Source organism: Pongo pygmaeus, chromosome 12, assembly GCF_028885625.2.
Source record: "Pongo pygmaeus isolate AG05252 chromosome 12, NHGRI_mPonPyg2-v2.0_pri, whole genome shotgun sequence".
Taxonomy (NCBI): domain Eukaryota; kingdom Metazoa; phylum Chordata; class Mammalia; order Primates; family Hominidae; genus Pongo; species Pongo pygmaeus.
The window spans coordinates 39,643,246-39,667,932 of record NC_072385.2 but is presented as its reverse complement, the minus strand read 5'-3'; the positions used below and the strand labels follow the sequence as shown (position 1 = coordinate 39,667,932).

Below are 24,687 nucleotides of genomic sequence, written 5' to 3'. Positions count from 1 at the left end.
CATTTAGCCCATTTACTAATTTAATTCTGAGTTTAAATCATTCCTATTTCCCCCCATCTGACATGTTCCTTACTGTCTGGGGACAGTTGTAGCTCCTGTCTCTATTGAGTCAGTGGCCTTTCTGAGGCCATCTGCTGGCACCCACCCACTCACTGGCATCCACCCACTCACTAAGGCCTCTCAGGACCATCACTTCTAGTAAGACAATCATAATTGGTCATATAAAAAGCCAGGTCTTCACTGGAGCATGGTTGAAGCACTAAATTTATAATAAATCTGAGGTCATACCTATTGTTAGAGTGATGCAAGAGAGACTCTTTATTAAGAGAAATGGCAATGCAAAGTCACGGTGCTTTTCTCCCAGATCTCAATTTATAGATAAGATACATTAAGCAATTTTATTTATATCATGGAAGGATCTTTTTCAGGGGTACTCATTGCTTGATTTCTCTAATTCAAACTATTTTAATTAAAAACTTAGTTACAAGTCAAATTTGGAAAAGCAATTGTTTTTCAATTGATTGATTTTTTCGGTAGTAATTTCAGTAGCAACCTACTTATCAGCTTTTCTCTCTTGGAAGTTATTATTCACCCATAAAAATATAAAATGTCCATTCCTAGGTATTGTGTTTTCTGTTAATAATGGGGGCTTGTAATACCTATGCATCATTTTGTTGTGAAATCTACTTGGGATCACACATGGGAAAGCATGATGCAATGGTTTGCTCTTGCATTATTGGTCATATACAATGAAACATACCTGTACTTCTTAATAAATCCTCATGTAGCCAGAGTCTGCTCTCCATTCCTCTTACTTTATTTACTGGAGTAGGTGGTTTATTGATATTTTAAATCATGTTTTAATATTGTGCCAGACTAGTCACAACTCTAGGAGAAAGGGACTGAAGCTCATAAGCTCCACATTCAGTCACAGTGCCTTGCCCAACAGACAGAACAAAAGGCAAAATAGTTGGTATAATATCTGCCTCTTGTTGTTGTTGTTGCTCTCAGATCTCTGTGCAGAAGGTCAGTGTGGCCCCTGTCATCCTCTTCTCATAATACTCATCAAATTTTTCATTCATAGTCACAGTAAAATGGTTCTTCCAGTCTCCAGGCATCCCTGTAGGACATCAAAGAAGTTCATGACAGACTCTGCACACATTCCACCTAACCTTTCTACCGTGAATTGTTCCTAAGCTTACCCACATAATCTTCCCACAAGTGAGGGTCCCTCAGCCCCACTCCACCTGATCTTCCCAACATAAATGGTCCCTCATTCCCACTCCACTTGGCCTTCCCAACACAAGGCACACAGCATCCTTACACTCCTTCTTCAAATCCTGCAGGCCGCACTGAGGTGCCCCGCTTGGGCTGAGTCTTCTGCTCCTGTTCACAATAGGCTCTAGTGTACCCAACCCAAAGTCTACAGCTGATTATCATCATGGATTTGCTGGGGTACATCCTATCTTGTTCTTCCAGGGACAGTGAAATGTCTTAGAAGGTGTCAGTAACATTCACTGGAGAAGACGTTTCTTTTTGGGTGAAATTAAAGAGTAAATCCACCAGAAGTGACATTTAGATACTAGTGGTCTTCTGCAAACTGTTGTACCATGGCAGCCCAACACATGCTGAACTAATGAATTGTTTCTCTAAATTATCCTAGTGCTTTATTTCTACTGGTTTCCTACCCTTTGACAAGAAGATTAACCAGAAATGCTTGATCATAATATCAAATTCTAGATTCTAACTTGCAACTAGTTAATTGGAAACTTCAGGAATGGGGTCGCTGTTTTGAAGGGTAATTTTGATATAGTCAGATGAACTGGTATTAGGGAGTTATTAGTATAGCCCCCCACACTATTTTTTTGTTATTAACTTTTTACAGCTATTTCTCCATCTACCTAGAATGTTTACCTGTTGAGGACAGAAATAATGTGTTGTTCATTCACACCCTCACACAACAGGTATTTTTGAGGTATGAGTCTCCATACTAGGTTCTAGTAGAACAAAACTGAATACAACATTCTCTTCTGGACAGCCTATTGTCTTATTTTGGAGACAGACATGAATACCAATAGTTACAAATTTAAGTACTAGGTGCTAAGCTAGAGTTCTGAACAACAGGGATAGACTAAATATGTGTGTTCTAAGCTGCCCAGAGGATGGACAAGCCTTCAGGGGGGAATTCTTGGTTGAGCTGGGTATTGTAATCAAAGTGACCAGCACCCTCAGCATCACCTGAGAACTTGAGAAAAAGGAAATTTGAGAGCTACTCTTGGACTTATGGAATCAGTATCTCAGAGTGTGGACCAGCAATCAGAGCTTTAGCAAGGCCTCCAGGGGTTCTAATGTGACTCAAGTTTCAGAACCACTGACATTGGCTTTCAGCAAACAGGCAGGGTGAAGGGAGCAGAGGTTAATAACTTAACTGAAATGTGTCACTTCTTCCTGAAAAATAGGTTTAAAATTATTTTAGCCTATAGGGCAGAAAATTTTTTAGAATTGAGTTAAGTAAAAGAAATGCCACCAACCTTTCCTCATGAATTTTGAGATGGAATGATTCAATATGTAAGAAGGTACCACAGTTTGGTTAGCCATGGGATTATACTTCATCACATCAAATGAGGTATGGTGGATGATCCTGTTTATAATATCATCTGACAAAGTTTTCTCCAAGAATTCCAACACCTTGTGGATCTCATGTTTTGGATTCTGACCATGGAAGAAAAAGGCATTGGTGAAGATGGAGGAAAGAAGAAGAACTTGGCCAATTAAAGTGACAGCTTGTTTGACAGAATGACATTGTCAGGAGGGTTTCTGGGTCTGACCTATAAGTCTCAGTGCCACTTACCCTTTTTATATCCTCATAGAAGAGGTAGAGGATCTGGTGCGTGTCTTTTGCAGCCCACCATCCTTTCACATGGTCAAACCAGGACCCGAATAAAACTAGAAGACGTCAGAGCTCTGTTAGCTCCCAATACCAGGACAAACCCAAGGCTGTAAACTAGATCAGCGCTCATTTGAAATAAGCTCTTGTAACTTTCATTCTCATTACTTAATGAAGTGGAAGTAATTTTCTACTGATAAAATTTGTCCATATTTATGGTGCAAAGTAGAGATTTAGAGTACACATTTATTATATGTGACTTAGCACACATTGACGATTTCTTGAGACACACCTTAAAACATTAGGCAATAAAATACTTCCCTTGTTCATGGTAAACAGTGCTTAGTTTCAGATTCAACTACTAATGCAGGCCATCAGATACAGGGGTAGGGTCCTCCTGCTGCTTTCCCTGTATAGCTGTGCTATGCAGTTCGCAAGTTCCTGTTCTGAAAGAGACACAGCAGCAGCAGAAAGAAAGGTGCCCTCGAGGAGAACTTCTATTTACACCAGAGGCTGCATCTACATGGTAAACGTGGGATGGATTTTATTTTCACCAGTAGGTAAGAGAATAAATTCACACCTGAGTTAGCCAGTATCATATTTTTAATTCATCCCAGTGATGTTTTAGTGTCCCTGATAGGCAGCTTCCTGGTTTGATTCCGGGTAGTCATTATAAACACAGTAGTTATCTTTATTGAGTATTAGCTATGTTGCAAGCATTGTGCTAAGCGGACATGATGATTTGTCTGAAGGATGATGGAAAACATTCTCCAGAGATAAAAAGCCCACATAACAAGAGGGCAAGGGGGTGAAATGCTCTCTTTTGAATCAGGATGAACAGAGATGTAAGTTTGCGGTGACTTGAACCCTGGCATGTGTCATGCTGACTGGCATCCGTGTCATCCATGTTCTCCAGAGAAACAGAACAACAGGCAAATCCAGGGGAGAATACATTAAGTCTCCCCTTATGCACAGGGGATACACCACATGACTCCCAGTGCGTGCCTGAAACTACAGATAGTACCAAATTATATAATAGTGCATATGTTTTTTTCTATACATACATATTTATGATTTATATATTAGGCACTGTGAATGAATAACAATAAAACTAATAATAAAACAGAGCTATTATAACAATATTCTGTAATATATTCATATCTATGTGAATGTACTCTCCCTCTATCCTTCTTTCTCTTGAAATGCTGTAATATTTTTGGATTGGGGTTGACTATGGGTGACTGAAACTGTAGAAAGAGAAACCAAGTATAAAGGGGACTCATGCATGTATATGTATGTTTGTGCATGTTTTATATATATGCATAATATATATGTGTGCACATATATGATTTATTTTAAGGAATGGATATATAATATGTATATATATAATATAAATTATGTATGTATGGTTTATTTTAAGAAATTGGCACCTGCAATTGTGGGGCTTGGCATGTTTGAAATCTGTAGGGAACGCTAGAAACTCAGGCAAGATTTGATATTACAGCTTTGAGGCAGAATCCTTTCTTTTGGAACCCTTCATTTTTTCTCTTAAGAAGTTTAACTCATTGCATAAGGCCCACTCATGTTATTAATATTTAACATTATCTCCTTTTCTTAAAGTCAACTGATTATAGATGTTAATCACAACTACAATATCGATATCATCACAGAAACACTTAGATTAGTGTTTGATTAAATAAATGGGTGCTACACTCCAGCCAAATTAACACAAAAAACAGTAACACAACCCAGGCCTTGAGAGGAATCCTATAAGAAAAGAACCTTGGATTCTTCTCTACCCCTGCTTCCTCCTACTCTGCCTGCTCTCAAAACTTCTCTGCATAAATATTGGAAATCTATCCATGTGGAGCCTTATCTAGATTTGTAGTTTTCCTTATTTGCATCTATCAGTCCTTTTTTATTTCATTTGTTTCTAGAGAAATTGCCCTAATGAGGTTATCTCTGTTGATTCAGTGGAGAGACTTGCTTGATGGAAATTATTATTTATTGACTTTTCCACAGATATCTGTTTTAATCAGGTCTTGTTGCAGAAGTCACTTCATTTTGATTGTTTCCCTCAAAAGAATACGAATGCTGTGGTCAGGATTGGTTATAATGAAGCTCAGGTCCCTGACACACTTGCTCAAGGATAGTTAGGTTGCTCAAGGACTGGGAGCCCTCAGCATCACAACACAGCCATTTCACCTATGGAAGGTCTAATTATTTGAGAGATTAATGAAATCAAGCAGACACCATGTTATTTTCATCCATTTGTCTGGGTTCTGCTCACTACTATTACTACTATAATCATGTTTCTGCATTAATGCTCATACAAATATGTGAAGATGGTCTTCAAATCCTAAATCACCTTATGTAGCCATCTGGTAGCTTCTTCTGTCTAGAAATTGCTGTTTCCATGAGACATTCTTCTTCTGTGAAGGGTTTGACATTCTTGCCCATCTTGTTTGACACGTGGTCAATTTAGTCAATTGCTTTTTTGAAAATATGGCCCTAACAGGGTTCACTGGTGTTCTGGAAGGTATGATCTTGTTAGTAAGTAGATAAGGGGCCATGGCTGCTAATTCTAATTTGAACAGTGTGGAGGTGAACATGTCTAAGATTGTGCACTATGACTTATGGTATATGTGACTATGACTTATGGGAAAGGCACTCTCTGTGGCTGTGCAGTTTATGAGTTTTGTGACTGCACATCACAGCCTGGCAATCCAATAACACTGCTAAGTCAAACCAGCTGAAAATCATCTCAGGCCTTCCCACTGCCAGGTCTTTCCAAAAGAAATGTTTCCTCTTCTTATTTTAAAGTTGATTGTTTGAAACTCAAGTCAAGGACTTGGAACTTTTTACCTTTGTTCCCATACTTATGACCCCAGATGACCTCATTTGTATTCAATATTGGAAAAATATCTCTTCTATGTGACTTCCCCAGTCCCAGGACCCCAAGATAGAACCTCCTGACTCAGAATGGCCTTCGGCATATTTTCCTCTAGATTCAATAGGTGTTTATTGTTAGAATCTCCTGAAAAATGGTACCAGAATCAATTAGCACTCACCATTTCCTGACATGAATTTCTCATAAAATTCCTCAAAGTTCTGAGGATCAGGCAATAGGGAAGCCATCCTGTGAAAGTGGTAGAAAGACACCAGGCAATCCTTGGCATTTCTGGCCACATAGATAATCTGAAATCAAGGAGAGGGAAGTAAGTCGGGGAGAGAAAAATAAGACTAAGGGGAAATCTCTAGGAGAATGTTCCACTACAATGATAACTACAGCCTGTAAGTTCATAATGTTATATACGTTAGTTATTATTTAAAATATTAAATACAGTGGAAGGTATGATCTCTTTAGTAAGAGGATGAGGGACCATGACTGCTAATTCTATTTTGAATTAGAATTCTAATTTGAATCTGCAGTTGAACATGTCTAAGATTGTGCACTGTGACCTATGGGAACGACAGTGTCTGTGGTTCGGCAGTGTATGACTTTTGCGACTGCACGTGGTGGTCTGGAAGTCCAATAACACTGAAACCCTGATGGCCATGGAAAATACAAAGACAAAAGAGAGCGCCTGATCTTAGAGTGGTTATACATGACATAGGAAGATAACACAACATTAGGACAGCACTGTCAATATTGATTGAAATTTTATATGATATGCTGTGTAGTCACAGAAGCAAGAAATGACAGAGCATTCCTGGGGATTCAGGGAAGGAGACATGAAATGGTGAGTTTCATCTGCATCTCAATGAGTTGAAAGGAATTTTCCAGATTCACAACTGGAGAAAGATTAGGGAGTGAGAAACCATTTTTGTGAATACCATCTCATTTGTTTCCTATAAATGTTAATGCTAGATAAGGAGAGCACAGGTATTATCCTTCATTAATTGTTAAAATAACTGAGATTTAGAGAATTTGAGGGACTTCCACTAATATATGCTTAGTATATGATGTAGTCAGGCCTGGTCATATAAATTGAAGGACCGAGTCCCAGAGCTTCTTCCTAGATTTATTGATGAGTCTTGCACTGAGGAATGACTCAGACAGTGTTTCTCAAAGCTTGGAATGGTTTTCTGTATATATATTTATTTACTTAACGTAGTTGCTCTTGGCTTCTCTCTGGGAAATGGGCAAATTACGGAGAGGGGCATGGTAATGTGATGTTTGGGATTTTAGGATCAGTCAATCGAAAAGTGCGGAGCAGACAAGTTAACCCCTCCTATGTGCCAGACACTGTTTAGAATGAAAAGTTAGACAAGACTAAGTCTCTGTCTTTCAGGAGCGCACAGTCTATCAGAGAGGCAGGAAGACAGAAAATTACAGTGCAGTGTGGTGATCATAATGATGGGGCAAACACATGCACACAGAAACCAATACATATACATGAAACTCATCCCATCCTTTGAAGTCAGGGAGACTTTGTAATAGGTGGTCTCTATATGCAGACCAAAAGAACTAGTGGGAATTATTCTGGTAAAGATGAGGGGATACTTGTGTCAGACAGGAGCATGTGGGAAGGTGTGGGGATGCTCTGTGTGTGAAAGGACCTACAGGATTTCAGGATGACTGTAGTGAGGATTGGGGAATGGGAAGACACTGGGCATGAGCTGGAGCAGGGTGCAGAGGGTCAGGGGCATGAGAGTCATATAGAGGATTTGGAAGGATCTTCATCCACCTGTGGAAGTGTTTATAGCAAGGAAATGCCTTAGTCAGATTTGTGTTTAGGAAGATTAGAGGCTACAGAGAGGAGGGGTTGGAGGGGGCAGATCTAGAGGCAGGCCAACAAAGTGGGAGGTAAAAGAGAGCAGTGAGCTAACTTAGGTACAGGTGGTAGTGATGCAGTGTAATGCACAGATTAGAAGGAACTAGAGAATGAACTAGACTTTGCGAGAGATCAGATATGGAGGCGATGGGTATAAAAATGAGGACAGATTTGAGCTTAGTCTACGGAGTAGATTAAGGAGGCATAGAAGCCTTGATGAAGAGCAGATTCTATACTTCTGCTTCTGAGGCCAGGAGAGTACCTTCTAGTACTTTGGCAAAGCAAAACAACAGGGTTTTATTTTTAAATCTGTTTCCTTCTATTCTAGCTCCCAATCCACTATGATTCTGTAGCAACACAAACTCAATTTTGGAAAATTTGACCAAGAATTTTTCATAAAATAGGATTAGAGGAAACAGAATTTTAGAAAACACGAATGTTTGTAGATTTCAAATATATGTAATCCTTGATTTTAAGAACTTCATGTCTAAGAAAAATACACTTTAAAAAATATTTTTCAAGGTATATTATTTTGAAAGATATCTTCATTTGTATGCTTTATATCACCAAGCTAAGAGAAGTTTGAAAAGCCCGCTCTTTTTACCTTGCAATTTTCTTTCCAGATAGATGGTGGAATCAGATGTGAAGGGAGATGTGTTTTTATCAGTCGTGGTGAGGACATTTCAAGAGCAATCTCCAAATCTAGCAAAAAACAATTTATATTCCTTATTCTTATCACTCTGCCAAAATACTTGAATTTCACTTGTTTATTTGTCTAAAGAGTGATTACATTTTTTTTATATTCATTGGAAATAATAATTGTCTATCCACAAGGACAGGCAAAGAATCCAATCCTGCCTAACCTTGTAGGAGAATTTTGCTTATTTCCTCTTATTCTCTCAGCTTTTAGACTTTCAGGAAAGCTCTTTACCATCTTCAACTGAGTCTGGAAATGTTCATAACATATCTGGTTGTTCTTTTCACCCCCCACCCTCTCTCTCTTTTTCAGAAATCACACCTATCCTTTTACAATAGGCTGCCATCCTTGGAAAAGTTTTGAATTTACATTTGTGTCTGAATCTAAAGAGTGATTTAATTTCTTTTCACTTTTTTTCCATTGGAGACAGTAGCTGTCTATACACAAGGACATGTAGAACATTTTTCCTTCTGAAAGCCTTCTAGGAGGTCTTTCTTTATTTCATGTTACTCACTGGGTTTTACACTATGAAGGAAGCTTTTCAGCTCCCACAGTTAATTCTGGGAATGTCCATGGTATTTCCCCCCTACTTCTCCTCCTTTTTCTTCAGAAATCACACCAGTCCTTTTTCAGTAGCTGATTGCTAATTTATGGCGTTTCCACTGATTCAAACACAGAAAGTAGAATCCAAAGTAGAGGGAGTGTTCTTCATCATAACATTGGGAAGGAGAAATACAAGAAACAGAAAGAAAATCTTGTTGGGAAACTAACGGCCACCAGCTAAGAACAGGAGGAAGCCCTGAAGACCCAATCTAGGGTTTGACTCATTGGCCTATGAATAATTTCACCTCATGAAAGATACAGGCTACTTCTTGCTACCATGGAAGCTCTGTCAAAGACAGCACACATTGCCTGGAACCTTCAAGTGAAACTCCTTTCTGTCTTGGTGCATATTACTCACCTGATTTTTCTTTATGGGGAAATTTCACTTCAAGGAATGGGTATCTTTCCAGAGTATTGACTCTTTTGCATTTCTCCACATCACCATCATTTTTAATCATGTCTAAAATTTCTTGCATCCATGTTGTACCTGAAAATATTTGAAATAATTCTTTGATTTTATTCAACTGAACTTTCATCCTAAGTTATTGAATGTTTTAAAGAGAGGCAGCATCATGAGAGCACTTTGAAATTTGATCAATGTTGTCAAGGCAGAAAGAAAAACTGTTGTATTAAACCTACATATCTCTCTTTCTCTCTCTCCTATTTCTCTATGTATTGATGATCTACCTATCATCTTTTTATTATTTAATCTCTCATCAACCATGTTTGAGTGAATCATTTCTATATTTCATATATTATGACACTGCATGCCTAAAAATCCAGTATCTCCTGACATGACATTCTTTTATCATGGTTCCTGTTTCTCATCACATCTAGTTTGTAGTAAATGCTTAATAATATAGAATGCTCAAGCCATATTAAATTTTTCCCATTAGTCTCATAATGTTATTAATCTCTTTTTTCCCAATTAAGATTTATAGGCTACATTACTTTTGCTGCCCCTTTTTGTCTCAGCTTAGAATCATGAATCATCCCCCCATATTCTTTCTTTTTTTTTTTTAAAAAAAATATTTTATTGTAAGTTTCAGGATACCTGTGCAGAATGTGTGCCAGGGTGGTTTCCTGCACGTGTCAAACCATCACCTAGTTATTAAGCCTGGCATGCATTCACTATTTATCCTGATGCTCTCCCTCCCTTCCCCACTGACAGTCTTGTGTGTGTATTGTTCCCCTCCCTGTGTCCATGTGTTCTCATTGCTCAGCTCCCATTTATGAGTGAGAACTCGTAGCCTTTGGTTTTCTGTTCTCGTGTTAGTTTCCCTTCCAACTCCATCCATGTCCCTGCAAAGGCCATGATCTCATTCCTTTTTTATGGCTGCATAGTATGCCATGGTGTATTCCATGGTGTATATGTACCACAATTTCTTTATCCAGTCTATCATTGATGGGCATTTGGGTTGGTTGCATGTCTTTGCTACTGTGAATAGTGCTGCAGTAAATGTATGTGTGTATGTATCTTTATAATAGAATGATTTGTATTCCTTTCGGTATATACCCAGTAATAGGATTGCTGGGTCAAATGGTATTTCTGGTTGTAGATCCTTGAGAAATCTCTGCAGTCTTCCGCAATAGTTGAACTAGTTTACATTCCCACCAACAGTGTAAAAGCATTCCTATTTCTCCACAGCCTTGCCAAAATCTGTTTCTTGACTTTTTATGACATTGATTTTTGTTCTTTGACACTAATTTTTTAACAGATCAGCCAGTTTTCCCCTAGTATTCCTTACATTCCAGATTTGTCTAATTGTTTCCTCATAGTACATTTTTGATCCTCTATTTGCCATAGACTGGAAATTGGGCCTTGGTTAGGTTCTGGTGAACATTTTTGGCTGATTTCTCAGGCCAAAAATTTTTGGCAGATTTCTCAGATTTCTTGGTACTTTATTATACACCATGCTAAGAAGTACATATGTCAGATTTCCCCACTACTAGTATGCTACTTTTCATTATTCAGTTTCGTAGGTGACCACCAGATTGCTCATTGTAAAAGTCCATATTTCCATTTGCTTTTAGGAATTAAACTGTATGGTGACATTTCAGTACCATGTGACCAGCCAGTTTCCCTCAGATTTTATCTAATTATTTTAGGATCCATTCACTAAAGATACTATTCGACCTTATTTTTATTGTGGATTGCAAATTGTTTATTTTTTAATCCCATCATTTCTCCTCTTTTTATTAGGTAGATCATCATATAAAGAAGAACTTTCCCTCATAAATTAGGGAAGAACTGCAATTCCTCTAAATTCTTCTTCTTAATTACTTCTTCTTTAGGCTAAGAGATTAAAATAGTTATCTTCAACCGTGATAAATAAGTTTTTCTTTCTTTTTCTTTTTGCCATCATTACGGAATCATGTTTTTAGAAATAAATTTAATTGTGGTAAAAATTACAGAGAAGAGAATGAATCCATTTTAAACGTATAGTTTAATGAAATTTGACAAATGTATGTAGCCATTACCATAGTCAAGATTAGAGCCTTGTGTCTATTGCAATCTATCATTTCTTTCCTCACTTTTGACTCCACAGAACTGCTTATCTATTTTTTGTCGGTATAAATTAGTTTTACACATTGTAGAATTTCATACAAATGAAATCATATGGTATTTCATCATGTGTCAGAATTTTTCCACACATTATTATTTTATGATTAACTCATGTTCTTGTATATACCTGTAGTTCATTCCTTTTTATTATTGAGAACAACTAAATTTTATGGATTAGTAATGATTTGTTTATTCATTTATATGATAATAAAAATTAGGTTTTTTTCCCAGTGTTGGACTTTTTAAAAATAAATCTGCTATAACATTTATGTACAAGTTTTTGGATGAACATAGATTTTTTATTTTTGGGGGGTAAATCTCTAGGATTGGAATTGCTGGCTTGCATGGTAGGTGCATGTTTAACTTTATAAGAAACTGTTGAACAGTTATATCCTCCCCAACGGTGCATGCGAATTTTGGTTGCTCAGTGTCATCATCCACATTTAGTATTTCCAAGCTTTTAGTCATTTGAATTGGTGTTTAGTGGTATTTCATCGTAGTACTAATTAACATTTTCTCATGATAAATGATGTTGAGTGTCTTATTCTGTGTTTATTGGTTAGTAGTATGGAATTTTTTGGTGATTTTTTTCACATCTTTTGCACACTTTAATACCTTCTTTTGTTGTTGTTGTTGTAGTAACAGTTCTTTGTATGGAGAAATATATGTATTGTGAATATTTTCTTTTCATCTGTGTCATGTGTTGCTATTTTCTTAACAGAGTCTTTAGAAGAATAGAAGTTTTAATTTTGATGAAGTCCAATTTATATTGAACTTACATGAAATCCAAATCATAAAGGTTAATGTTTTCCATTTTTTCCCAAAATAGTGTTGCCTAACTTAAAGTTTGAAACTGTTCTCCTATCTAAAGTTCCATAGTTTTATAGATTTAATTTTTATGTTTTGGGGTCTGATGCCTTTGCAAGGTGACTTTTTTGCCTATGGCACCAAGTAAGGGTCAATCTTTTATGTCTGTCCTTACACCAATACCACACTGTTTTGAATGCTGAAACTGAGTTAAATGTCACAAAATCAGCTAATATAAACCCTGCCACTTCACTATTTTTATAAAAAAATTGGCTATTAACATATGAAATAAAGCTCAACATCACCGATCATTAGTGAAGTGAAAATCAAAACCACAATGAGATATCATCTCACACCAGTCAGAATGGTGATTATCATAAAGTTAAGTAAAAATGGATGCTGGGGAGGCTGTGGAGAAATAGGAATTCTTTTACACTGTTGGTAGGAATGTAATTAATTCAACCATTGTGGAAGATGGTGTGGCAATTTCTCAAGGATCTAGAAGCAGAAACACCATTTGACCCAGCAATCCCATTACTGGTGTACACCCACAGGAATATAAATCATTCTACTATAAAGACTCATGCACATGTATGTTTACTACAGCACTATTTACAATAGAAAAGATATGAAACCAACCCAAAAGCCCATTAATGATTGACTGGATAAAGAAAATGTGGTGGATATACACCATGGAATACTATGCACCCATAAAAAGGAATGAGATCATGTTCTTTGCAGGGACATGGATGAAGCTGGAGGCCATCATTCTCAGCAAACTAACACAGGAACAGGAGACCAAACACCACATGTTCTCACTCATAAGTGGGAGCTGAACAATGAGAACACATGGTCACAGAGAGTGGAACAAAGCACACTGGGGCCAGTCGGGGGTGGAGATCGAGGGGAGGGACAGCATTAGGACAAACAACTAATGCATGCAGGGCTTAAAACCTAGATGATGGGTTGATAGGTGCAGCAAACCACCCTGGCATATGTATACCTATGTAATAAACCTGAACATTCTGCACTTGTATCCCTGAACTTAAAGTAAAATTTTAAAAAATTGGCTATTATAGGACAGTTACATTTCCATATAAATCTTATAATCTGTTTTTCAATTTGTGATTGAGATTGAATTACATATATAGATTAATTTTGAAACAGTTGATATCTTAAAAATATTAATTCTTTTGATCCATAGTAATGGTATGTCTCTTTATTTATTTAAGTCTTATACAATTTCTCCTCATAGTGTTTTCATTTACAAATCTTGCCCTGTTTTCATTAAATTTATTTCTGAATATTTCATGTTTCTTGCTATTTATTTTATCAATGGTATTTTTTAAATGTCATGTTCCAATTGTTTGTTGCTGGAATGTTGAAAGATAATAGAGTTTTGTATATCGACTGTGTATCTTGTTGTGACCTCACTAAATTCACTTAGTAGGTTAAATGATTTCCGATTAGCTCCTTAGTATTTTACAAATCTATGATGTTTCCATTAAATGATTAAATAATGTGGATTTTGTAGAGATGTCCCTTATCAGGTAGAGGAAATTCCCTTATCAGGTAGAGGAAATTAAGCTAAATTGAGCTTAATTTCCTCTACTTTTTAAAAGCTTGTTATGTTGGAACTTCAGATTATATATTTTAGATCTTTCATATACCTACATATATAAAATGTTAAAAACTTATTTTAAAAATTTCTCTTTAAGAGCTACTTTACTTCTCACAAATTTTAATATGCTATGTTTTTGTTATTATTTCATTCATAACATTTTCTAATATCCTTAGCAGTCATATGTTATTCAGAATTATATTGCTCAATTTCTAAATATTTGTGGGTAACTTTCTGTTGTTGATTTCTAATTTAACATGTATTTTAAAAAGTGTTCTGTATAATTTTAATCATTTCAGATTTACTTGAGAATTTTTGTTTAAATCTCATCTTCTGATTTATATTTTTAAATGTTTCATGTGTACTTGAAAAGAATGTGGGTTCTGGTACTGTTGGGTAGAGTATTCTAAAAATGTATTTAAGCCATGCTGGTTGATAATATGGTTATGGTCTTCTAAATTCTTACTTTTTTAAACATGTTCTAGCAATTACTGAATGGGAAGTATTAAAATTTTTAATTGTAACTATGAATTTGTCTATTTCTCCTTTTAATTTTCACAAATTTGCTTTATGTATTTGGAAGCCCTATTATTTAGTATATAAATATATAGGATTATTGTGTCTTGATGAATTAACATTTTTATCATTATGAAATTTTTTCCTATCCCTAGTAAAATTCTTGCTTTGTTATAATATGGTTATTTTAGCTAGTTTATATTTATTATTTGTATGGTATATTTTCCTATTCTTTTACTTTCAGCCTATCATGGTTTTATGTGTAAAGTCCTCTCTAATTGGTGGTGTTTATAAAATTTATTTTAATGAAACAGTTCTCATTTATTCAGTTTTGCTTTCTGTAGTTTCAGTTATTTGTGGCCAATCATGGTCTGAAAACATTAAGTGGAAAATTCCAAAGAAAAACAATTCATAAGTTTTAAATTTCATGTTGTTCTAAGTAACATGATGAAATCTTGGGCCACCATCTCCATTCCTCCTGGGATGCAAATCATTCCTTTGTCTATTCTGTCTGTTACCTGCTCATTAGTTGCTTATAGCTATCTAGTATATTAGATTGTCATGGTATTGTAGGACTTGTGCTCGAACAACACTTATTTTATGTAATAATGGCCCCAAAGTGCAAGACTAGTGATCCTGCATATTACTAGAAATGTTTCATTTTATTGTTATTTATTGTTAGTATCTTACCATTTCTAATCTATAATTCAACTTCATCATCATAGGTATGTACGTACAGGAAAAACATAGTGTATATAATGGTAGCATCTGGTTACAGGCATTCAGTGTGGGTGTTGAAATGTACCTTTTGCAAATAATTGGGGACTACTCTACAATTATCTGCAAAATTGGTTGTAAATCTACCACCTTGCCATTTATTTTCTATATTCCCAGTTTGTTCCTTTGTTACTCTTTTCCTGCCTCTTTTGGATTGACTGTTTTTTAGAATTCCATTTGGCATTTCTGGCAATACCTCCTGGTTTTATTTTTCTGGCAGGTACTCTAGGGTTTACACTACATATCTCTATTATCTGATCATAGTCTATGTTTAATTAATATTGTAATATTTCATAGGTTATGTAAGAACTTTACAACAGTATATTTTTATTCCCTCTTCCGTTTGAGCCTTATTTTGGTCATGAAACTTACTTGTACTTATGTTATAAACTCTATAACACATTGTTTTAAATTTTGCTTTAAATAATCAATTATCCTTTAAAAATTTATATGAAAAATTGTCTATTATATTCTTCCATGTTATTATTTTTTCTGAGACTTCTTATTCTTTTGTCTAATAGATCCAAGTTTTTATCTACTATCATTTTCTGTCACACTGAACAAATTTCTTTAACATAACTTTTGTTTAGTTTTGGTTTGGTTTTAGTGCAGCTGTGCTGGCAACACATTCTCTCAGCTTTCGGCTGTCTGAGAAAATGGCCTTGTTTGACCTTCATTTTTAAGTAATATTTTAAAATATTATTTTTACTGTGCCTATAGTATTCTAGATTGAAAAGTTTTTTCCCCCACCTTAATAGGGCATTCATTGTCTCCTTGTTTGCCTTATTTTAGAAGAGAGGCCTATGGTTATTTTTAATATTGTTTCTCCATATGCAATACATGTTTTTCTCAATGGCTTCTTTTAACATTTTCCCATTGGTTTCTAGCAATTTGATTATGGCAGGTTTGGTGTTTGTATGTATGTGTGTGCATTTCCTGATTAAGGTTCATTGACTTTCTTGGACCTGTGAGTTCATAGTTTTCATTAAATTTGGTAAACTTTTGGCCATTACTTTAAAAAACAATTTATTGCATTCCTTCTCTTTGTGGAACTTTAATTAGACTGCTTTGATTTTGTTCCACAGGTCACTGAAGCTGTCTTTATTTTTTTTTCATTCTTTGTTTCAGTGCATAAGACTTTTTGCTATTTTTTCAAATTATTGTATGTTTTATTCACAGTGTTTATAATATACTTTTAATTCCATTCAGTTGTCTTTTTTCTATTTCAGATACTGTATGTTTTAGCTCTGTAAGTCTTTTGGGGTTTTTTGACTATCTTTTATTTCTACTCTCAGGGTATTTTGGTTAAGAGTAATGTTTTCCTGCTTCATGGCGTTCTGAGAAATATTAGATGCCAGATTTTTTTTTTTGAATGTAAGTTTCTTGCATGATAGATTTCTTCTCCTTCCTTCCTTCCTTCCTTCCTTCCTTCCTTCCTCTCTTTCTCTCTTTCATTTTTGGCCTTCTGTTTAGGCATTTAACTGTTAGGCAGTTAAGTTGCTTGTCATTTTAGGGATTCTCTTTGTTATGGTTGGTTTAAAGTAGATTTTTCTCTAGAGTTTGTTTAACCCTACTACAAAGTACAACCTATGATTTTTACTAAATTTCCAGGGTATTCAATGAGGGGAATCTCTTCTAGCAGTGTATTTGTGTTCTATTGCTGCTGTAACAAATTACCACAAACTTAATAAGTTAAAACAACACCTGAATATTAGGTCACAGTTTCTGTAGGTTAGAAGTTGGGCTTAACATGGCTGGTCCTCTGTTTAGGGTCTCACTAGGTTAAAATCAAGGTGTTAGCTAGGGCTGCCATTCTCATCTGGGACTTCAGGGTGTTTTGCCAAGCTCCTAGATGTCAACAGAATTCAGTTTCTCGTGGATGTAGTATTGAGATAACTGTTTCCTTGATACTTTCTCTCTCATCTTTAAATCAATAATCATGCATTGAACTTTTATTATGCTTTAAATTTCTCAGGCTTTCTCCTCTGGTACACCCCTCTGACTTCCTCTTTTGTTTTGAAGAGCTCATGTGATTCTACTGGGTCCATCCAGATAGTCCAAGATCATTTTAATATCAGCTGATTAAGCACTTTTAATAGCAGCTGCAAAATCCCTTTGGGCATGTAATATGAAATAACCACAGAATGTAATAACAGAGGACTAATGTCACGGGGACCAAAATTCTGCTCATGATATGCTGCTTGGAGCACAAAAGTCTCTCAGCCTTGTACAATCTCTAATAACTATATAGCTAATAGTTTTCTGGTAGTTCCTTGCCTGATTTCATGGAGCTGGGCTCTATGCAAGTGCAGTCTACCATTCAACAATAGACTTAATGGGTCTTCTCTACAGATATATAAAGGTATTTATTTGTGTAGTTTCTTTCCCTCTGGTACTCTTCCCTGCAAATTGCAGCCACCTCAACCTTCCAGAACTCCTATGTCTGGCTGCTGAACTCATTGAGTCTGCTGCGAGTTTCTTCAGTTCTCTGTAACTAAACCCTGTTCAGAAAGCATCTTCAGACTGAAGACTGAGACAATTGTCATCCCATGTAAAAAACGGTGGTTTTATATATTTTGTCCAGTTTTCCTTTTGATTATCACTAGAGTACAAATCTAATATTGTCCCTTCAGCATGGCTGGCAAGGAGGTTTTTATTTAACGTTCTCCCGGTAAGTTAGAGATCATTCTTTAGGATGCTCAAACTGTCCCAGATGTGGCCATTGTGAGCCCCTTCACATTGGTTCTTATGTTCTTCTACATGCCCCCATTAATTTTTGAGCATTTACTCACTCCTCCCAAAGAAAGATGTAGTAGATTCACCTTGCACATTCCATTCCCCGGAGAGGGAACATCAATTCTCCTAATATCTGTGGTTTCTTTTGATGGAGAATGGCCTATGAAAATCAAGTTCTGGGCCTTAGGTGTGCCCATTGTTACTAGGATGTATTCGAGTCTAAAGACTTTCAGAGAAAAATTAGAAATCTAAGGCACTTTAAATCAAGATAAGTCTTTGTGCTTCTCTGAATAAGACTTATTTGGTACAGAGCAGAAAATTCATGATTGACATTCTCCAAGAACTTTAGAGGATTAGAAAAATCAATTTGTGTTGAATATCTGGGATAATATATTAATATTTGGAGTATGACATGTTTTTAGAAGGCTGCCTGAGTGAGGGTTAATGTTTAAAAAAGCCATATGTCTTTCAATTTATTGTCCTTATAGTTGATGTATGTTATTGCATCTGGAATGGGGGCATTATCTGCCACACTCCCAAGGTATCTAGAAATCTTTCCTGTTATCTGGAGAGAGTGCTATTGGAAAACGTTGCCCTAGATATCAGGAATACTAAATGTCCTCCAACACCAAAGAATGGATATCCATAATGAGGAATTGCTTCTCCCCAAATCCCAATCATGCTTCTTTGATCAACACAGACTATGCATTGATTTCACGTGCAAATATTGAATATTTTTATGTTTTGATACTCTTACCTGACTTTGGGTAAGTTACCAGAAAAAGGTCATCAGGTCTGGCTTGGAAATTAGAGATTTTATTCCACATTTCTTTTGATAATACTGGCAAAGGGATTCCATCAACTTCCAGGATGTTAAATAGTGTTGAACTCCTTTCCATAGTAGAAAAATTTTTCTCAACCTTTGCCATTGGGAATTGGGATGGATATGGTCAATCCTATTTAAAATTTTAAAAATGCTGTTTTATGACTCATAATAAGGGTTATCATCTTACTGCTGTTGATTAGAATGATATAAAATAAGCTAAGCTAACATAAAACATGCTAACAAGTTACTCTATGTACCTTATTTATTTAATCTTCATAGCAACCACATAAAATAGATAATATTGCCTCTGTTTACTAGATGTGGAAGGTGAAGTCATTACAAGATTAAGTAATTTGATAAAAATAAAATAATCAATAACTGTTGGGGCTGAGATTTATACCTAAATAGTCTTTTTTCTACTCCATGTTCTAACAACCATATTACCCGTTAAATTAATAGTGAATATAATGGGTAATGTGTCATATATTGCTTCATTTTCTTCAAAATATTGTTTTGTACAATTAGAAGTGAGACTATTATATTGAAGAAAATTCAAAACAATGGTTTCAAGGAACTTTCTATACTGAGTTTTCTTGAATAATTTTACAGTGAAAACCTTCAAAAACCAGAATTTTATGTAGTATTTTTTCATTCATGGGATTATTTTTGAAATATCAGCATGAAGAACTCTCACGTACCTGTAGAAGTCTACTAAATTTGGAAACTTTAGATTAAGTTGGGGTATACATGGGACATTTAATCTTGCTGTACACATTGAGGTTCTGTGTTCAATTTGGAAGGAAAAAAGGAATCGTTTCAGGATCAGACATATTAGTTTACAGAAAAGAACTTATGCATTGAGATTAAAGAAGTATTTGGGATGAAGGTGACATAACAAATGCAAAAGTACATAAATTCTCATTGTGTAATGCCTTTCATGTAGTTGAAATTGAATAAATGTTAATTCTCCTTTCTTCAGTATTAGAGAACATAATAAACATATATTAAAATATCTAGATAAATGTATTTCTGTATCTTGTTAATCAGTGTTCTGAAAAAAGTGGACTGCATAGGGACATGAACTTGACGACCTCCTGGGAAATAGTGAAACAAGTTTCCTTCCTGCAGAATGTCTTAGAGTGTTAAGTTCATCAGTGGGATTTTGAATCCTTAAGAAAAGAAACTAGTTGTTAGCACTTCCAAGTCCTTTTATTTTTTGTTTTAACAAAGCAGAATTCTCATAGAATTTGCATTCTTGAAAATATTCTGTGGGAAATTCTGATCATGTGAATATGTAAAAGCAATGGATTGCTGCAGTACTGAGGTGGCCTCCTGGCCCCATACTCAACCAACCTTTCCTTTTGTATCTAATCCAAAGAAATAAGCACAATTATACTTATTTCATCCACCAGAACCAGGTGGAATGAACTTTTATGGGTTTCATTTTAAGGTACAGTGTCTTTTTCCATGAATGTGGTATTTGCAATACTTAGTCATTTTTGGAAGCAGGACCAAGTGTTAATTTTGCTTCATTTCCCAAGTTGGGAATATACAATCAAGAAATTTTCTTTCTACCATTACACTAGCAACTCTCCTTCAGTAAGTATAAGGCTCAATCCACCACAGAATAAACATTAAGCAGAATAAGCAGAATGTGTGCAGCCCACTTGTGCTCAGAGTCCTGGAGGTTTAGATTCCTGTCTGTGTCCCACCTTTGCACTCTTGCACAGGTGGTCTCATTGGCATGCAGGACATGCTCTGGAAGCATCTGTAACCAGATGCCTGAGATTACCCACCAATGCTCCTTCAGTATCATGGGTAATGTGTATCTGCTCACATGGGCAATCTTGTGAAACAATTTGTTGCTTGAATTATGGCTACTGTCTTGGATAATATAATAGTAAAACACATCACGGTCTTCTAATTGGACATTTATTTTATAGGAGTTCCTGAGAGCCAGGTAATCTTTGTTTACAAACTATTTGGAAGATGTGGACTTTCCCAAATCATAGACCTCCCATCAACATGGATATTCATTCTTTTATCTATTGCTGGTTGGCAGGTTCGGCCTACATCAATTAATTTTAACATTTGAATTGATTTATTTATGTAAGAAGTTTAAATTTCAAAGGTTATTTGAAGTTGTGATAGCATAACCAGTTTGGAAATGTTTGGTGTTAATTTTTTTGAATAAACCATCACCAAGCAAAATTAAATCAGATGATTTAAGGAAGTCTCTGTCCCAAACAGAAGTTAAGTAACTATTGAATCCCTCTTCTTCAGGAAAAGAATGAAGGTGGTTTGGTTAAAGTGTTACTGAAATGGACAATGATGGTAATACTTTGGGTCTAGGGTTAAATGATATTTCAAAGGAGATTAGAGCACCAGCTCAAAATTGGCAAACATTTTCTGTCAAGAGAAACTTCTTTTGAGGAATCTAATTGAAGATTTCAGTCACTGAAAATGTGAGTGTAAAAGAAACGAGAGAAAAATTACATGGGAGTTTTGAATCCATTTAATAGCAGTATTAAAGCTAAACAAATTGGGCATTAAAGTTACCTGAAAGAATGTAAATTTTATATATCGTAATGATGTATCAACACTTTTGAGAAGACCAAAATAAACGTATGTATATTATTATTTAAAAGCATGTGGTTATTTTCTAAGAAACAGACCCAAAACATTGGTAAAATATTTGATTTATTCTCATTTCATAAAATGAAAATGAATTAAACCCAACAGGGCTGTTCATTTTTGAAGTAATTTTGACTTTTCCTGTTGATATCTGCTACTTAAGTATGTTTTAAAGTCAATGGTATAAGGAATGTTGGTAATTTCAATAGACTTTATCATGATAGAGAAATAATCAATAGTTCTAGTAATTACTATGGATGCAGGATGTTCTTGATAGTTTTGCCAACTCACTTTTCCATTCAACATATATTTTTAAGCAGCTACACCATGCAAACATAGAGGCATGGCAGGCCTAAAACAGACATGGAGGATGAACTGTGAGCAAAATGCACCTGGCCACCACCTTCAACATATCTATAGTCTGGTCATGAAGATAGACAATGAATAAGTAATTGCATAAAGCCAGAGAAATACCTTGGAAATAGAACCATCATGGAAAACTTGAAGCAGGGACACAAAGCAATGATGGGTGCGAAGGCGTCAGGGTAGTGTTGCTGGAGAAAGTGATGTTTGGGGTGAAATCTGGAAGATGAATGTGTTTTGTCCAGATGGGGAGGAGAGGAAGGAGGTTCCAGGCATGAAATGGGCAAATACATGCCATCCTCAAGAAAGTAAACCTGGTCTAATTTGGAAGCAGGGTTTTAGAGGAGCATGATAGAACACTACCAGGAGATACCTTGGTGAAGCCAACAAATGTCAAAAGTAAAGAAAGAATCCTAAGTAGAGGCATCCAGATAACATTAACCTTTTAAGAGGAGGAAATATTAAGCTCGTGTTAGATTTTCTTATTCTAATATGTAGTGGCAGAGTTAGTGGATTAATGTCTTCAAACTTCAAAAGAAAGAAAGTGCAGCTGAAGAATTTTATATGTAGCCACATTGCATTTCAAATATAAAGAAAATAAACAAACACAAATAATTAATCCGGGAAGAACTCAGCAAATTTAGCCTCTGTTTTTTTCTTTTTTAGGCAGAGTTCTGTTCTGTCACCCAGTCTGGAGTGCAGTGGCACCATCATGGATCACTGCAGCCCCAGCCTCCTGAACTCAAGCAATCCTCCTGTCTCAGCCTCCAGAGTAGCTGGAACTACATGAGCAGGCCACCATGTCTGGCTAAGTGCCTCAAGTTTGTAAAAGATAATACAATTTCAAAATCCTTCAAATGTATTATGCAAGGGGTAAATTAAGCCCTGGAGACTGAGTCACATAGCATATTTACAATTTTACTTCTTAGATTATAGAGGAACTCTCTTCCTCACATTTTTTATTCTGTAAATTACTATGAGAGAACAGAGACCAGACCTTCCCAATTCTAATTGCTGATCTTTGTTATAGATTAACTTCCTCCTTTATTGTCCTGTACCTAACTCAATCAAATAGTAATCAAGACCCCATGACTGTTATGTCATCAATTACATATACCTTTCCTGAGAGAAAAAGACCATCTTGACTAATCAGATCCTTGTAACTACACATTAAGCATTACATAAAACGATGTTGAAATTCTGCTAAATTTCTTTAAACTTTGTCTGTATAAATGACCTAAAAGTTCTACACTTTAGAACACCGACTTCCCTTCTTTGAGACCTATGCTTAGTGGATGACCCACCCTCAAACTTTGTGCTTAAATAAACTCTCTTAAACTAGATTTTGACTCTTTTCATTATTTTACCTTGACACTTTGGTGACCACAAATGGTCACCACTAGTGAGCCTCCAGTGAGTCCTGCTGTTTCACCAACACCTGATGCTTTGGTGCCAACACTAAGGTTTTAATTCACTGGACATCATCAGAAGCAGAAAGGTTTTTTGATGAGACTCAGGTTTTTAATCTTCCTGACTTTTTGGTTGAAACTCGGATTTTATTCAAATGACTTGGTTTTATGCTCCATGCAGCTGGAGTTGAACCTCTGCTTTTAAGGTAGGAGTTTGTTTTTTGTTCTTTAGAGATTCTTTTTTCATAGATTTGTAATTTCCACTTTTCTCTGATGTCAAGGGTTATTTGTTGAACTACTTTTAGAGTTTGTACAGCTTTGTCTTTCATTGGAATTTTGGTCAGGAACAGAAATAATTTCTCAGTCTGAAAAGAGAAAGTGAAAAAAAAAAAACCTGGCTAAACTCTGAAGCTTGGCTCATTTGGTGTATCTAAAGATTTTCCTGAGTGATGAAAATCAAGGAAAAGCTGTTTTGTGAGGATGAAGATAAGAGATGCCATTCTTCCATTCCTCCTACCCAAAAGGCACCTTAGATGATGAAGATCTCGCAGGAGTGCAGGAGCTCATAACTCATACATGCAACGGTCTCATAGGAAATCCCCATTGAACAGCATACAGACAATCTTGCTTAACTAGATGGGCATGTATGAAAACTGGATCTCTTAGTGCCTTAAGTGCCCTGGATTCCTGGGTTTCACTGAAACATGTAAGAGGTGACAAGCAATTCCTCAGTGACACTTCAAGGTGTACTCCCTATTAAGCAGCATGCCAGATCCCAAACATCTTTCCCTTTCAGTCTTTTGTCATTTAAAAAGAGAATCCAAATGATGGACAATCATCCATCTGAGCCCAACTCTTCCTCTATAAAAAGACATCTACTTTTAGGAACTCCAGCTAGATTAATGTACCATACTTATTGTAACACCTCCTGTTAATATCCAGAATAATAGTCTCACTTAACTTATGAAGGTCCCAACCTACAATGGCCAAAATGGGGTACTGTTATATACCTAAATTAGTGTTTTTATGTGCACAATTAGAAAAACTGCCTCTAAAACTAAATGATTAGCAGAATTACTTTCAACGGTACTTAGAAGAATCCCAAAGGCCTTGGCAAAGCTCTTTGCCTACAGGAAGAAAATAGAAAGAACTCTAAAGTCATTTCTGAATTAAAGAAAACTGCTGAAGCTTTTTCTCTTCCTCCTCCTTCTTCTACATCTCTTTATCCCTCCTTATCTGTATCACTTCACCCAGACTTGCGTTCTCTTCCCCTTCCTTCCACTTCCTTCATTTCTTGAACAGCTGGTATTTGATACCAGAGAATTTAACATGTTTTATCAATCATGGTGAAAGATAGAACTTAAACGCAACATTAAGGAATTTCCTGACTGCACCAGGATCCTACTGATTTTGTTAGGAAATTTGAACTGAATATTTGAGCTTATGACCCTGTTTTTTCTGATTTAT

The 24,687-nt window shown here is 35.8% G+C and overlaps 1 protein-coding gene across 1 annotated transcript; it reads right to left on the bottom strand.

Moving 5' to 3' along the window:
- Window positions 1–806: 806 nt before the first annotated feature.
- LOC129030537 (sulfotransferase 1C3-like) lies at window positions 807–18,917 on the bottom strand. The gene is made up of 7 exons (XM_054475935.1): window positions 18,746–18,917; window positions 9,324–9,452; window positions 8,270–8,367; window positions 5,959–6,085; window positions 2,852–2,946; window positions 2,532–2,712; window positions 807–1,120 (listed from the first exon to the last, which is right to left on the bottom strand). Exons 1-7 carry the CDS (start codon window positions 18,915–18,917, stop codon window positions 1,008–1,010), a joined length of 915 nt encoding a protein of 304 aa, XP_054331910.1. The 3' UTR covers window positions 807–1,007.
- Between the last annotated feature and the right edge of the window lie 5,770 nt (window positions 18,918–24,687).

Bases quoted from the DNA above. Each gene is read 5' to 3' on its own strand.
- LOC129030537 (XM_054475935.1), bottom strand. From the start codon at position 18,917: ATGGCAAAGGTTGAGAAAAATTTTTCTACTATGGAAAGGAGTTCAACA. The intron at 9,453-18,745 runs GTAAGAGTATCA...AAATATTTTCAG, and splicing joins GGTAACTTACCCAAAGTCAG to GTACAACATGGATGCAAGAA. The intron at 1,121-2,531 runs GTTGGTGGCATT...GATGTCCTACAG, and splicing joins CTCAAAATTCATGAGGAAAG to GGATGCCTGGAGACTGGAAG.